At 42.0% G+C, this 15,571-nt stretch overlaps 1 protein-coding gene across 6 annotated transcripts in view; it reads right to left on the bottom strand.

Moving 5' to 3' along the window:
• acer3 (alkaline ceramidase 3) overlaps nt 1-15,571 on the bottom strand; it is a 267,551-nt gene that overhangs the window by 27,810 nt on the left and 224,170 nt on the right. For all 6 annotated transcript variants that reach the window (XR_009511061.1, XR_009511062.1, XM_059963723.1 and 3 more), the window contains one exon: nt 788-846. Coding sequence is in view for 4 of the 6 variants with exons in the window: in XM_059963723.1 (XP_059819706.1) it covers nt 788-846 (59 nt within the window). In the remaining 2 variants the exon portion in view is untranslated. The remainder of the gene's footprint in view (nt 1-787; nt 847-15,571) is intronic.

The following is a 15,571-nucleotide window of genomic DNA, read 5'->3' as shown; positions in this document are numbered from 1 at the left end:
CTTTGCTTACATCTTCAGTAACAGCTCTATTTCTATCTTTGATATCTTTTTGTTTCCTTTTCAAGGTTCTTTTGAAGATCCTGACCTGGAGTTACACTCCAACTTCTGTTCTTTGCAGGAATGGAACCCACTCTCAGGGCCTCACAACCAGCAGCTTTTTGATATCCCAAGGATGCAGCCTGGAAAACTCATGTGCCTACAGGGTACTGGATTTTCGTGGCTCTGGAGATGGGCTGACTCAAGGCCGGTGCCCAGACTGAAGCGTTGCGGAAGAACATGGAACACTGGGAGCAGTGGGTCAGTGGGGTTAACTCTTTGGGCGCAGAGCTTGGAAAAAGCGGTGCAACAGATTTTAACATCAAAATCAACAAGTTGTTTGTTATGTCTCCCCTCTCGCTGTGAAACAGGGACACACCACTTTTTCCCTTATTAGGGAGAGAGAGAGAGCCTGTGGTATGTTGAATTACCGGGTGAACGAGTAGTCTTTGGGGTACCGCAAGTTTGTGTCGTCATTGATGCTTTGCTGCACGCTTGAGTTCGTGGTGGGGGTTGCTGATGCTTTTTGGCTGGTGGGGGTGAGGGGGTCGTTCCCTTGCTGCTGCTTGTGCATGGGAGGGGTGAGCTGGGGGAGGCTTTGGTGTTCTATCATTTAACTGTCATTCATTCTTTGGGGCACTCCTCTGTTTTCATGGATGTTTGCAAAAGAAAATAATTTCAGGATGTATATTGTATGCATTTCTCTGCATTAAATGTACCTATTGAAATGCTGTGTTTGAGTATGACTTACCAGGTAACAATATATATAGATCGCAGGACTAAGCACCCAACTAGAAAACCATACATAACCTGAAAAAGGGAAAATGGTGTTAGTGCATGTGGATTAGGTCAGTGAGCATCATATCTGTACAAATCAACAAATAAATGCACCTGTGCAGCCTTTACACCTTTAATGGCATTGCACACAGTACAAGCCTTCCTGAGGATGTGGTTGATTGGACGGGAGAAGTTTCAAACTTCAGTCTTTGTCATTATTACTAATTTCACAGCATCACATAGCCATATCAAATGTGTGTAATCATAAAACCTGCTCTCTGCTTCACATTTACAGAACACTGCCCAAGAAGTTGAATCACTGAACAATCTAAAATGGTCGTTCTTACCAGAGAACAAGACGATCAACACTCTTATACATACCAAAGTTCAAAGTATATCTATTATCAAACTATTTATACAGTATACAACCTTGAGATTCATCTTCTTGCAGACAGCCACAAAACAAAGAAACACCATAGAACCCATATAAAGAAAATCCCCACACAACAAAGCCATCAGATATGCAGCAAACAAATAACACACAAAACATGAAACATCAAACTGTAGTGCTCCCAAAAGTGAGTCCACAGCTATAAGCCACGAAGGCAAGAAAAGCCAGTCCAAGATCCAATGGCCATGGCCACAGCCACCAACTCAGTCAGTTCAGTGCTGTACCAATGGTTGCAGATCTCGATCAAATTGCTCAAATAGTACAGCGTGTTCAGCACCGAGGCCATTAAACATCAGACTGCAGATGATAGTGAGTCCACAGCCACAAGCCATGATCCACGAGTCGCTGAGATAATCAAACTCAGTAGCTGCGATCCAAGAATCCTCAGCCAGCACTTCATATTGTTGTACAGTCATAAGGACTATTTTTGGCGAACTTAACCAATTAGTTATAGATTCTAGTTCACCAGCTGTCATGAACTAAACACAGACACAAGAGTTTCTGCAGATGCTGGAAATCTTGAACCACACACAGAAAATACTGAAAAAAACTTAGCAAATCAGGCAGCATCTATGGAGGTGAATAAACAGTTGATGTTAGGGCCAAGACTTGAATCGGTACTTTGAGTCTTGATGAAGAGTCTTGGTCCGAAATGCTGACTGTTTAATTTCCCTCCACAGATGATGTCTGACCTGCTGAGTTCCTCCAGCATTTTGTTAATGTTGATGAAATGCTCAGAGGTGCTTTACTCTCTTTCTTCTCTTGCATGTTATATGCAAAGTAATGCTTGCCAAGCTCAGCAATTAAAATGTTAAATGTTCTGAGTGCCTACTGCAGAGCTGAACACAACCACGGTTTTAATCTGGTTACACCTGCAAAAAAATTTACTTCCAAAGCTGATTATTCAAAATCGCAATGATCTCCAATTGCTAAAGTGCTTAGGAGGTGCCAGTTTTATCCAAGTGCAACAGAATCCCATCAGTTTGGATAAGTTTGGTTAAAACAGCTGCAGAACTCAACTAATCTGGACAAAACAGAGACAACAGGAGGCCATTCAGCCCTTTGCACCTGATCCACATTCATAACAATCATTGATGATCCTCCAAGTTAATAAAATATTCCCATGTGCTCCCCATACCCCTGATGTCTTGTAAAAGCTACCTCCTTCCTTAATACAAACCAACACAGTCCAAGATGTGCTGGGTGCAGCCCGAAGTGCCGTCACGCTTTTGACACCAGCATCACATATCTGCAATTTACTAATCTTAACTCGTACACCTTTAGAATATGAGAGGAAATCTTTACTGTCATTGGAAGAATGGCAGTATAGCAGTTAGTGAGATGCTATTACAGCTCGGGGCAGTCCGTGCCGAACACTTACTCTCAACTATTCCCACCTACCTGCACTCAGCCCATAACCCTCCATTCCTTTCCTGTCCATATACCTATCCAATTTTTTTTTTAATTACAAAATCAAACCTGCCTCTACCACTTCTACTGGAAGCTTGTTCCACACAGCTACCACTCTCTGAGTAAAGAAGTTCCCCCTCGTGTTACCCCTAAACTTTTGCCCCTTAACTCTCAACTCATGTCCTCTTGTTTGAATCTTCCCTACTCTCAATAACAAAAGCCTATCCACGTCAACTCTATCTATCCCCCTCATAATTTTAAATTATCAAGTCCCCCCTCAACCTTCTATGCTTTAAAGAATAAAGACCTAACTTGTTCAACCTTTCTCTGTAAATTAGGTGCTGAAACCCAGACAGACAGATATACTTCATTGATTCCGAGGGAAACTGGGTTTCGAGGTGGAGGAGGAGGAGGAGGAGGAGGTGGAGGAGGAGGAGGAGGAGGAGGAGGAGGTGGAGGAGGAGGAGGAGGAGGAGGAGGAGGAGGAGGAGGAGGAGGAGGAGGAGGAGGAGGAGGAGGAGGAGGAGGAGGAGGAGGAGAAGAAGAAGAAGAAGAAGAAGAAGAAGAAGAAGAAGAAGTAGTAGTAAATTAAGTAAATTATGACAAGTGGAAATAAGTCCAGGACCAGCCTATTGGCTCAGGGTGTCTGACACTCCGAGGGAGGAGTTGTAAAGTTTGATGGCCACAGGCAGGAATGACTTCCTATGACGTTCAGTGTTGCATCTCAGTGGAATGAGTCTCTGGCTGAATGTACTCCTGTGCCTAACCAGTACATTATGGAGTGGATGGGAGACATTGTCCAAAATGGCATGCAACTTGGACTGCATCCTCTTTTCAGATACCACCGCCAGAGAGTCCAGTTCAACCCCCACAACATCACTGGCCTTACGAATGAGTTTGTTGATTCTGTTGGTGTCTGCTACCCTCAGCCTGCTGCCCCAGCACACAACAGCAAACATGATAGCACTGGCCACCACAGACTCGTAGAACATCCTCAGCATCGTCGGGCAGATGTTAAAGGACCTCAGTCTCCTCAGGAAATAGAGACCGCTCTGACCCTTCTTGTAGACAGCCTCAGTGTTCTTTGACCAGTCCAGGTTATTGTCAATTTGTATCCTCAGATATTTGTAATCCTTCACCATGTCTACCACCAGCTCCTTAGTCTTTTTCACATTAAGCTGCAGATGATTCTGCTCGCACCATGTGAGTTTCCCACCGTAGCCCTGTACTCAGCCTCATCTCCCTTGTTGATGCATCCAACTATGGCAGAGTCATCATTAAACTTCTGAAGATGACAAGACTCTGTGCAGTTGTTGAAGTCCAAGGTGTAGATGGTGAAGAGAAAGGGAGACAGGACAGTCCCCTGTGGAGCCCCAGTGCTGCTGACCACTCTGTCTGACACAGAGTGTTGCAAGCGCACGTACTGTGGTCTGTCAGTCAGGTAATCAATAACCCATGACACCAGGGAAGCATCCACCTGCATCACTGTCAGCTTCTCACCCAGCAGAGCAGGGCGGATGGTGTTGAACACACTGGAGAAGTCGAAAAACATGACCCTCACAGTGCTCGCCGGCTTGTCCAGGTGGGCGTAGACACAGTTCAGCAGGTAGCCGACGGCATCTTCAACTCCTAGTCGGGGCCGGTAGGCGAACTGGAGGGGGTCTAAGTGTGGCCTAACCACAGGCCAGAGCTGCTCTAGAACAAGTCTCTCCAGGGTCTTCATGATGTAGGAGGTCAATACCACCAGTCTGTAGTCATTGGAGTCACTGGGGTGTGGCGTCTTCGGTACAGGAATGAGGCAGGACGTCTTCCACAGCACAGGAACCTTCTGGAGACTCAGGCTCAGGTTGAAGACAGGTTGAAGAAGGTTGAAAACCCAGGTAACACTTCACACTTATCTGGGTTGAACTCCATCTGCCACTTCTCAGCCCAGTTTTGTATCCTATCAATGTCCTGCTGTAATCTCTGATAGCTCTCCACACTATACACAACACCTTCAACCTTTGTGTCATCAGCAAACTTACTAACCCATCCCTCCACTTCCTCATCTAGGTCATTTACAAAAATCACAAAGAGAAGGAGTCTCAGAACAGATCCCTGAGACACACCATTGGTCACCAACCTCCATGCAGAATATGACCTGTCTGCAACCATTCTTTGCCTTCTGTGGGCAAGCCAGTTCTGGGTCCACAAAGCAAGGTCTCCTTGGATCCCATGCCTCCTTACTTTCTCAATAAGCCTTGCATGGGGTACCTTATCAAATGCCTTGCTGAAAGCCATATACACTACATCTAGGGCTCTGCCTTCATCAATGTGTTTAGTCACATCATCAAAAAATTCAATCAGGCTCACAAAGCATGACCTGCCTTTGACAAAGCCAAACTGACTATTCCTAATCATGTTATGCTTCTCCAAATTTTCATAAATGCTGACTCTCAGGATCTTCTTCATCAACTTACCAACCACTGAAGTAAGACTCACTAGTCTACAATTTCCTGGACTATCTCTACTCCCTTTCTTGAATAAGGGAACAACATCTGCAACCCTCCAATCTTCCGGAACCTCTCCCATCCCCATTGTGAGTTAATATGGGACCACACCTGTACAGGTCAGACAGGGTAAGGTCTACACATTTCCACCCCTAAAGAACATCAAGGATTACAACTCTACTTAGACTTCTACTACAGCTAGCTGTTTTTTTTAAATTTATGGCTTGATAAAACAGTACTTCTTCCACATCCTGAAGACACAGAGGAGAAACATTAGAGATGTTTAAGAGGCATTTAGGTAGGCACCTAAATGTGAGGAAAATTGAAGGAGATGGACATTGTGTAGGCAGAAGGGATTACTTTAGTTGCCTGTCTGATTACTAATTTCATTGGTTCAGCATAACATTGTGGGCTGAAGAGCCTGTTCCTGTGTTGGACTGTTCTATGTCCTACATGCGTGTTGCTAAGTTAACTGCTCATTGAAAATTGTCCCTCCTGTGTAGGTGAGAGGTAGAACCTGGGACAGTTGATGGGATTCTGGAGAGAGGATTCTGAGTACAATGATGAAATGCAGATCAATACCCAAGAAAAGACACTGCATGAATTAATTACAAAAATGGTCATAAATTAATATAATCAAATCACAAGCACTGAATGTGGCCACAGGATAACTGAAGCTGGGAACAAAGTACTCCAGGATATTCAACATGTAGAAAGGACAGGCTAATTGGGAAGTTAGAAAGGATCTTGGTTTGTCAGATGGTGGTACAAAATCAAGGACCAACTTTATTCGCCATATACATTTACATGTATTAGGAATTTGCTGTGATGTGTTGATTAGGGTGTAACAAGAAACAGAAAACATTCAGTAATTATAAAGAAATACATTCAGTACAGTTGTTTGCTAATGTAAATATCTAATCAGTCAATCACGTGGCAGCAACTCAATGCATAAAACCATGCAGAAGTGGTCAAGAAGTTCACTTGTTGTTCAAAATTGTCCCTCGTGTGTAGGTGAGAGGAAGATCAAACATCAGATTGAGGAAGAAATGTGATCTAAGTGGCGTTGACCATGGTGCCAGGCGAGGTAGATTGAATACAGGTAGTCCCCGAGTTACGAACGTCCGACTTATGGCCAACTCATACTTACGAACCGATGAAGGAGAACACCGTCTGCCAATTTAAGTCGGATCACGACACCGTCCGCCATTTTAAGTCGGATCGTGACACCATGCGCCATTTTAAGTCGTTGCCGTTGACAATGTGTTGAGTGTTTAACTTTGTAGTTGGCTTAAATTTTTCTAAGTAAGATTCACCCTGACCCCGCCCCCCCCTTTCCGGTCAGCTGGTGGCGCAGTGAGATCAGCGCCGGGCTGGAGAACGGAGGTTCCCGAGTTCAATTTAGTGACAGACCACTCCTGTGCCGGGTTGATGTCGATCCAGTGACTCCCGTACCTCCAGTTTAAATACCCACGCTGAATATTGTGGAGGATCAAATACCCAAACCCAGCACAGCCCCCATTTGTCCCATTTAGTCTGTTTCAGTGCAGTGGTCCTTAGGACCCAGCGGACCTCGGGAGCCGTTTGACTAACTGACGCTAAATAATACTGGATGTACTTGTTCCGACTTACGTACAAATCCGACTTAAAGACGGACTTAGGAACGGAACTTGTAAGTAACCTGGGGACTGCCTGTATCTCAGAAACTGCTGATATTCTGGGAGTTCCGCGCACAACAGAATCAGACTTTAATCGCCAAGTACCTGTACACATACAAGGAATTTACTTCCGGCAGATGTTGTCTCTCTGCTCATAACAGATGATAAATATAAATGAAAATATAGATTATACATACAAGTAGTGCAATCCAAGTAATAGTTAGCCGACAGTTAACCGGCAGTTAACTGTTCAGCAAAGTGACCGCAGTAGGGAAAAAACTTCTCCAGTGCCTATTAGTCTTAGTCTGGAGGGATCTGAAGCGCCTACCAGACGGAAGCAGTTCAAACAGTCCGTGCGCAGGATGGGAGGAGTCCTTTATGATGTTCCCCACCTGCAGAATTTGGAGAATAGTGCAACAAAAAAAACATCCAGTGAGTGGCAGTTCTGTGGGCAAAACTGCCTTGATAATGAGAGGATGTTTAAGCTGACAGGATGGTGATGGTAACTCAAATAACCATGTGCTACAACAGAGGTGAGCAGAAAAGAACTTCTGAACGTACATCACGTCAAACCATGAAGTGGATGGGCTACAGCTGCAGAAGACCAATGAACTTAGACTCAGTGGCCACTTCAGTAAGTATAGGTAGTAACTAATAAAGTGGCTACTCAGTGTAGATATAAAGTTAGCAGTTAAGGGACCGGTATGGAAAAAAGTGCATAAATACATAAACAGAAAAATATAATTAGAACCATAATCGGCAGAGATAAGTAGCAGTGAGACATAAATTATTGGAGGGAGCTGTTGATAGACCTCTGAACAGTATTTGTGATGTGGTCTTGGTATATACAAGGAAATCATAAGTGTTTATAATAGATCTAATACAGAAATACAATCTATACACAGACTGGGAAAATCTAATTAATATGAAGCACATACAGGATGAATGAATTTCTAAATTATTATGGCGAATGAAGAACAGTCACAATGCACTGAAATGTATTTCAATTAAAAAAATGGAGGTATGAAAAGTAGGTTGGTTGTAGCTGATTAGGAAATTATAGCAAATTATATGACAATGGGTCTCAATAGAGAAGGGCCTAGGTCCGAAATGCTGACTGTCTATTCAGCCCTACTGATGCTGCCTTGCTCGCTGGGCCCCTCCAGCTCCATTATCCATTGCTTCAAATTACATAACAGCAGACAGTCAATGGTTAGTAATTGAAGAAATATTTGATTTGCAGCAAATATATATTCCTTTAAGGGAGAACCAAACAACGAGAAGTTGTTCAACCGTGGATCACAGCGGCAATCAAAAGTGTCAGAGAATCTAATGATAAGGTTTATAAAGTTGTCAGAAGAAGCAATAATCCTGATGACGGGTGTTTTAAAATTCAGCAATGGAGGGTAAACAAAATTGACATATAAAGGGAAAACAGAAGGAGAATAAAACAGTAAGAAATGCGGAGCTCTGGAGGCCAAACCATTGAGTATATTTAAAGTAGAGGTTGGTATGTTCTTGACCAATAAGGGTGTCAAAGGTTATGGGAAGAAGGCAGGAGAATGGGGTTGAGGGGGATAATACATCCGTCATGATGGAATGTCAGAGCAGACTCAATGGGCTATATGGCCTAATTCTGCCCCTTTATTTTATGGGCTAAATATAAAGAGATTCTTCTATAGCTACATAAACAAGAAAAGTGATGAGAGCAAAATGGATTTCTTACAAGCCAAGTGAATTTATAATGGGGGGAGCAAACCATGCCCCTAATCTTAGCTCTCTTACCAAAAAAGCAGGTCTGTGTCATTACCCTTCTGCTTTCCGTCAATTACCTTCTCACTTCTTTTAATATACTACACAAACCCATACCCTAGATAGTATTTATCTGGTTGCTTAACTTCATAACTTGGGGCTGTGGCAGTAACATCTACAGAGAGAATACAGCAGATTCTAGTTAATTGGGACACATTGGGACCAGTACATTTCAGCTCACTTAAACGACAGCCTCAATTAGCCGAAGTTTCATAGAAATAGTTATCAAGATATAAAAGAATACGAACTACCTTTGAACTGAGTAACAAATAAGGTATCTAAATGAAATATAGAACAAATTAGAATATTAACATCTACAGATGCTGGAAATCCAAGTAACACACTCAAAATGCTGGAGGAACTTAGCAGGCCAGGCAGCATTTATGGAAAAGAGTAAACAGTCGATGTTTCTGGCTGAGACTTTTCATCAGGACTGGAAGAAAAGATGAGAAGTTAGATCAAAAAGGTGGAGGAAGGAGGGAAAGAAATGCAAGGTGGTAGGTGTTAGGTGAAACTAGTGGGGAGGGGGGTGAAATAAAAGGCTGAGAAGCTGATAGGAGAAAGAGATAAAGGGCGGGAGATGGGGGAATCTAATAGGAGAGAGTGGAATAAATGGAAGGGGTAGAGCACCAGAGGAAGATGATGGACAGGTAAGGAGATTAACTAAGAGAGGGAAATGGTGAAGGGTGGGAGAATTACTGGAAATTCGAGTAATCGATGTTCACGCTATCAGGTTGAAGGCTACCTAGACAGAATATAAGATGTTGCTCCTCCAACCTGAGTGTGGCTTCATTTTGTCAGAGGAGGCCATGGACTGACATATCAGAATGGGAATGGGAAGCAGAATTGAAGTGGGTGGACACTAAGAGATCCCACTTCTTGTGGTGGTTGAAGCATAGGTGCTTGGCAAAGAGGTCTCCCAATCTATGTCACGTCTCACTGATATAGAGAAAACCACACTGGGAGCTCCAGATACAGTAGATGATCCCAAAAGACCCACAGGTGAAGTGTTGCCTAACTAGGAAGGACTGTTTGGGGCCCTGAAGTGTTTCCTGAAGGTGGAGGTGTAGGGGCAGGTATGGCACTTGTTCTGCTTGCAAGGATAAGTACCAGGAGGGAGATCAGTGGGGAGCATGAACAAGGGAGTTGCGTAGGGAACAATCTCTGCAGAAAGCAGAAGTGTTGGGGGGGGGGGGGGGAGAGAGGGAAGAAGTGCTCGGTGGTGGGATCTGTTGGAGATGGCGGAATATCAACAATACTGCTACAGTACTGTAAAACTGCCCTTCCTAGTATTTATCAGGAGATTTCATCCAGCGTATACATTGCTGTGTTTTTTAAATTAACTGTAAATGAACACCTAGTATAGATAATGGACTACCATTAGACTACTATCATCACAATGCTTTTGATGATTGCATCTTCCAATCTTTATTTTCATTGTAACATTTAAGATGATTGTTGATACCTTCAAATTCTTTGTAGTCACTAGCTTTTTTAAGTATTGAAATTGTTCTCTTTGCACTCTCAGCCGTTTCTTGTATCTCCAAGCCTGAATGCTTGAAACTGTAGTGAGCAAAACAGTTCCAAATTGTCTTACTGCTTATCTCAAACCACTATCAGTGATAAAAATCACTGTTTTTTGAACACATACGCTCTAAACAGTTGCTATTTAAAAACTGTTTAGTTTAACCACAGTGTAGTGTTTAACAGTCACACAAGTGCACACAACTGACACAAGTTAGAAACTTTGTCAACAGTCTCCTTTCGCAATTAAGTGACATAGAGTCCCAAATCACTGAAGGGATTCCCGGTTAATTTCATGATTAATTTTTGTTTTTTTAACTGTAGTCCCAAATAAATGGTTGCCCTGATTAATCAATTGAATCCACTGCATATCACTCCATGACTTTGCATGCACTGTAGTTTGCAATGTTCCTGTCTCCGGAGGGTGAACTTAAAGTGAGAAGAAGCAGACTGTATATGAGCAAACTTGTTTGCTACAAACAGAATAGGCAGAATGCAATTTTTCAGTGTAGTACAGTCACCAAGGACAGCCTATACATTTGCATGGAAGGAAATTATGGCCAGGGTGTCAATCTGCAGAAAATAAAATTGTTCAAACAAAATTGTTAGGAGCAATGGGGAGTTAAAAGAAAGTTAGCTAAAAGTAAAACACTTTATCAAAGTAATACATACAGGCCTGAGACGTTTTCTTGCAGGCATTCACAGTAAAACAAAGAACTACAATAGATCACACAAAGTCTGACAAACAGTCAAAGTGAAAAAGAGGTTAATCTGTGTAAATACAAAAAAGAAATTAGATAGATAGATAGATAGATAGATAGATAGATAGATAGATAGATAGATAGATAGATAGATAGATAGATAGATAGATAGATAGATAAACACATAGAGTCCATGAAATTGGGTCGATAGGTTGTGGAATAAGTTCAGGGTTGAGGTGAGTAAAATTATCCACACTGCTTCAGGAGCCTGATGGTTGAACTGCTCCTGACCTTGGTAGTGTAGGACCTAAGGCTTCTGTACCTCCTGCCCGATGGCAGCAGTGCAAAGAGATCATGGCCTGGATGCTGGTGGTGTAGCTGATGGGTTGGTGGGTGGGGGAAGGATCCTTGATGGATGCTGCTTTCTTATGGCAGCGCTCCTTGTAGACATGCTCAATGGTGGGAAACGTTTTTCCTGTGATAGACTGGGCTGTATCCACCACACTTGATTAAAGCTATATCTTCAGTAATAGGAATTGTTAAGATTCTCATCCAATGATTAACTTGTAAAGCAGTGGCACCAGTGTATAAGAATATCATTTCAGCCCAATGGTATCAGGAAGAAAACATTTCCTTATTATTGTTTCTTGACATTACTTAAACCGGTGCCCCATGTGCTTTTTCCCATGAAGATAAAACCTCTTTGAACACTTAGTTGTACTCTTTGACCTCAGCTCAAGGCAGTAAATGTCTGGTTTATTTAAATTATGAATACCCTTAAGCTAGATGTCAAATTAAATGAGATTACTAAACTGCCTACATGTATTTAATTGGTCACACAGTCCAACTCACTAGAGCTTGTCCTGAAAGGCGATTTGGATGCCCTCAGAAATGGTATTCATAATTAAATTTATGCACTCTCAGAGCCAGGTTGATCAAGCAGTGCAGATCAGAAATATATCAGGGCTACGTGAGAACTTCTCGAGTTGAAACAGCTTGTGTTGCAACACCAGAATTTAATTGTTGACTCAGAATCAGGTTTATTATCACTGACACATGTTATTCAATTTCTTGTTTCTGCAATGCAGTACAATACAATTACTATAAGGTTACAATAAGAAATATATACAGTATATGTACAGAATTGTGCAACCGTCTTATGTAAGTATGTATACATATATATAGCTAAGGTGGCAAAGACTTCTGCGCAGTACTATAATTGTATATACATATACACAGAATAAAATTAGTGCAAAAAGAGAGCATAAAGTAAGGTGAGAGCCGTTGCATCTTAACCTGTATACTTCTATCAATTCATCTCTCATCCTCCTTCACTCCAGAGAGAAAAGATCCAACTCACTCAACCCATCCTCATCGACCTGCACTCTAATCCAGGCGGCATCCTGATAAACCTCCTCTGAACCCTCTCCAAAGCTTCCACATCCTTCCTACAATGAGATGACCAGAACAGAACACAATACTCGAGTGAAGTTATCTAGGGTTTTACGGAGCTGCAAGATCTATGATGCTTAGGAACGTGTTGATTTTTGTTTGAATGAATAAAATGCAGCTACATCAATGACACTGAGGTGGGGAGGATGACTGACAACTTCAAGTTCCGAGATGTAAATATTACAAACAATATGTCCTGGTCCAGCCACACTGACACTATGACCAAGAAGGCATATCAATACCTCTACTTCCTCAAGCAGCTAACAAAATTCAGTATGATCCCATTGACTCTTACTGATTTTTACAGAAAGTATTTTATCTGGTTGCATCACAGCTTAGCATGGCAATTGCTCTGCCCAAGACAATAACAAATTACAGAGTTGAGAAAGCAGTCCAGTCCTTCATGTGAACCAGACTCCCCAATGATTCTGTCAGCATTTCCCACGGCGCAAAGAAAGCAGCTAAAATAATCAAAAACTCCTCCCAGCCTGTCATTTTCTCTTCTTCTAATGGACAGAAGATACAAATGCTCAAAAGGTTTATACAAACTATGTCATGGATGGCAGTTCACTGAGAATCCGCGAGTTCACTGATGGCCGCCCTGGGGTTGGGGGAGGGGAGGGTGTGTGTGTGTGTGTGTGTGTGTGTGTGTGTGTGTGTGTGTGTGTGTGTGTGTGTGTGTGTGTGTGTGTGTGTGTGTGTGTGTGTGTTTGTGTGTGTATACACGTATGGGAAGGAGGGAGAAATGGAGCTTGTTTCGCCCTTGTTGTTTTGTTGCTGCTGTTGTTGCTTATGTTGTTCTGCGAAGATGGTTACCATACAACGTTGCTGCCAGAACATGTGGCAACACTTGCAGCCAGCCCACAGGACATCCTTAGGTTGCATTGGTAGCCTACAAGTAATCCCTTGGGCAAGGCACAGCACCTGCTTAGCACCCTCCCCTCCCACCCTGATCAGGGTCCCATGAAGCCCTGGGAGTAGGTGGTGGATGGTCGTATGAGCAGCTGGTGCATATCACAAGTCCTGGTTATGTGACCACTGACACCAGGCAGACAATCTCCGAAGAGTATTGATAATGGCTGGGGTCACCTGCCTTGTAAAGACACAGCCCTGACGGTGGCAATGGGAAACCACTTCTGCAGAAAAATTTGCCAAGAACTATCATGGTTATGGAGACCATGATCACCTATGTCATATGACACGGCACATAACAATGATGACTTGCACTGTACTTTATTTATAGTCACTTTACTATACTCTGCAGTGTTTTCTTTTTATTGCCTCAATATACGTATGCATAAAGCAATCTACCTAGTTTACACATAATTTATTGTTTCTTTTTATTATTATTGTCATGTATCTCCAAGCATGTAACAGTAATAATAAATCAATAATGACTAAGCTTCTATTTTCTTAAGTTCAAGGTAAATTTATTATCAAAGTCCATATACGTCACCATATACAACCCTGAGATTCATTTTCTTGCAGGCATACTCAATAAATCCAATAAACATAATAAAATCAATGAAAGACTACACTCAACAGGATGAACAACAAAATGACAACAAACTGTGCAAATAAAAAAAATTAAAAGAAATGACAATAATAAGTCAATAAGCAATAAATATTGAGAACTGATTTGAAGAGTCCTTGAAAGTGAGTCCACAGATTGACGGCGACATTCCAATGATCGGGCAAGTCGAGTGAAGTTGTCACTTTTGGTTCAAGAGCCTGATGGTTGAGCGGTAATTACTAAGGACCCTACAAATGCAATGTTCTTTATTAAATATCTCAGCAGATTTTGCAATCTTTTGTAGGGTCCTGCACCACCATGTCCCTTTCTTGTTGTACATTCGGTCAGGGAGTACAGAATTATGAAGTTCTACACTACCAGGTTCAAGATTAGCAACTTGTCCTCAACCATTTGGTTGTTGAACTCAAGCACCATAACTCTAATTACTATAGTTTAGCAACACAATGACTACTCTAACACTTTGCACTAAAATGAACTGTAATGTGTTTTTCTTGTATGAATTGTGTACAATTTATGTGAAAGTTTTCCTTGCGATTGCAGTTTATAGATGATGTTATGTGCCTGAGATGCTGCTGTAGGTAGGTTTTTCATTCCACCTGTGCAATATGACAAGATTTGACTTTGATTACAAAGCCTGTTGAGCCTCCAAGACATCTCTAGCAGCTGCAGGTCACCACACAAGATATTTTTATAACTACATCCTGATGCTTTTTGCAGGAAGGCAGGCTAGGCTGCAAAGCTGAAGCCAAACAAAGCAGATAGAGCTTGCAGAAACGTATCACCATTCACTACCTCTGTCGAGAGGTTCCCCCTCCTTTCCTAACAGGAATGAATTTGTAATTTGTATCAATGCCACTGCACAATGAGAGGAGGGATTGCAACAATATCATATATGTGTCAATAAGGAATCCAATTCTACTAACCTATCCTTAATCCATTATTCTAAACACAGTGTCACCGAGCCTAGCATCACTTTATGGACATACAGTCAATCTAAGTACACAAGCTATTTTTGGTATTTATAATTATTGCATTTTTATTGCTGTGTTCTTTATGCAATTATGTCTTCTTGTGCTGCATCGGATCCGGAGGAACAATCATTTTGTTCTCCTTTACACTTGCACACTGGAAATGACATTTGAACAATCTTATGTGGATGGCCTGGCCAGAAAGCTGGTTTGGAAAACACCATATGAATTTTTGGCTTTCTGCCTTCATTTTCAGCTTTACTGAGTCTCTGCCCTTCATTAAAATAGAAAAATTAATGATGAATGTGAATGTTTTCAAATACTACAGTTGCTAAGTACCACTGCAATGTACTGTAGCTGCCAATGTACTGCATTATACTAAAGTGAGGAAACTTTTCAGTCTGACGAGCTGTCCAAGATGATGCCCTGTGTGTGTAATCAGACTGAATTCCAGTACTTGGGACTTTGAGGTTCATCAAGGCAGTGATGTCTTTGTCACTAAAGTGACTGCCAGAGTTTGACATTTCGGATAACTCTGTAGTATATTGCCAAAGAGTGCCAAGAGCAGAATTTCAAAGTCCAGAGAGAGACAATCAATTGTAACAAATTGCACTGTTTCACTGTGACTACAATTCATGGTTAAGGGTGCGCTAGAAAACAATATGGTGGTGGTGTTGTAGTAGTAGTAGTAGTAGTAATGTGATCACACAGGTTGAATATGATGCTCTCTAAAGGATTAACTCCCTTAATGCAGACCGC

This window comes from Hypanus sabinus, chromosome 3, assembly GCF_030144855.1.
Source record: "Hypanus sabinus isolate sHypSab1 chromosome 3, sHypSab1.hap1, whole genome shotgun sequence".
Taxonomy (NCBI): domain Eukaryota; kingdom Metazoa; phylum Chordata; class Chondrichthyes; order Myliobatiformes; family Dasyatidae; genus Hypanus; species Hypanus sabinus.
The sequence above is the reverse complement of the archived record's forward strand: the minus strand, read 5'-3'. Positions and strand labels throughout refer to the sequence as shown.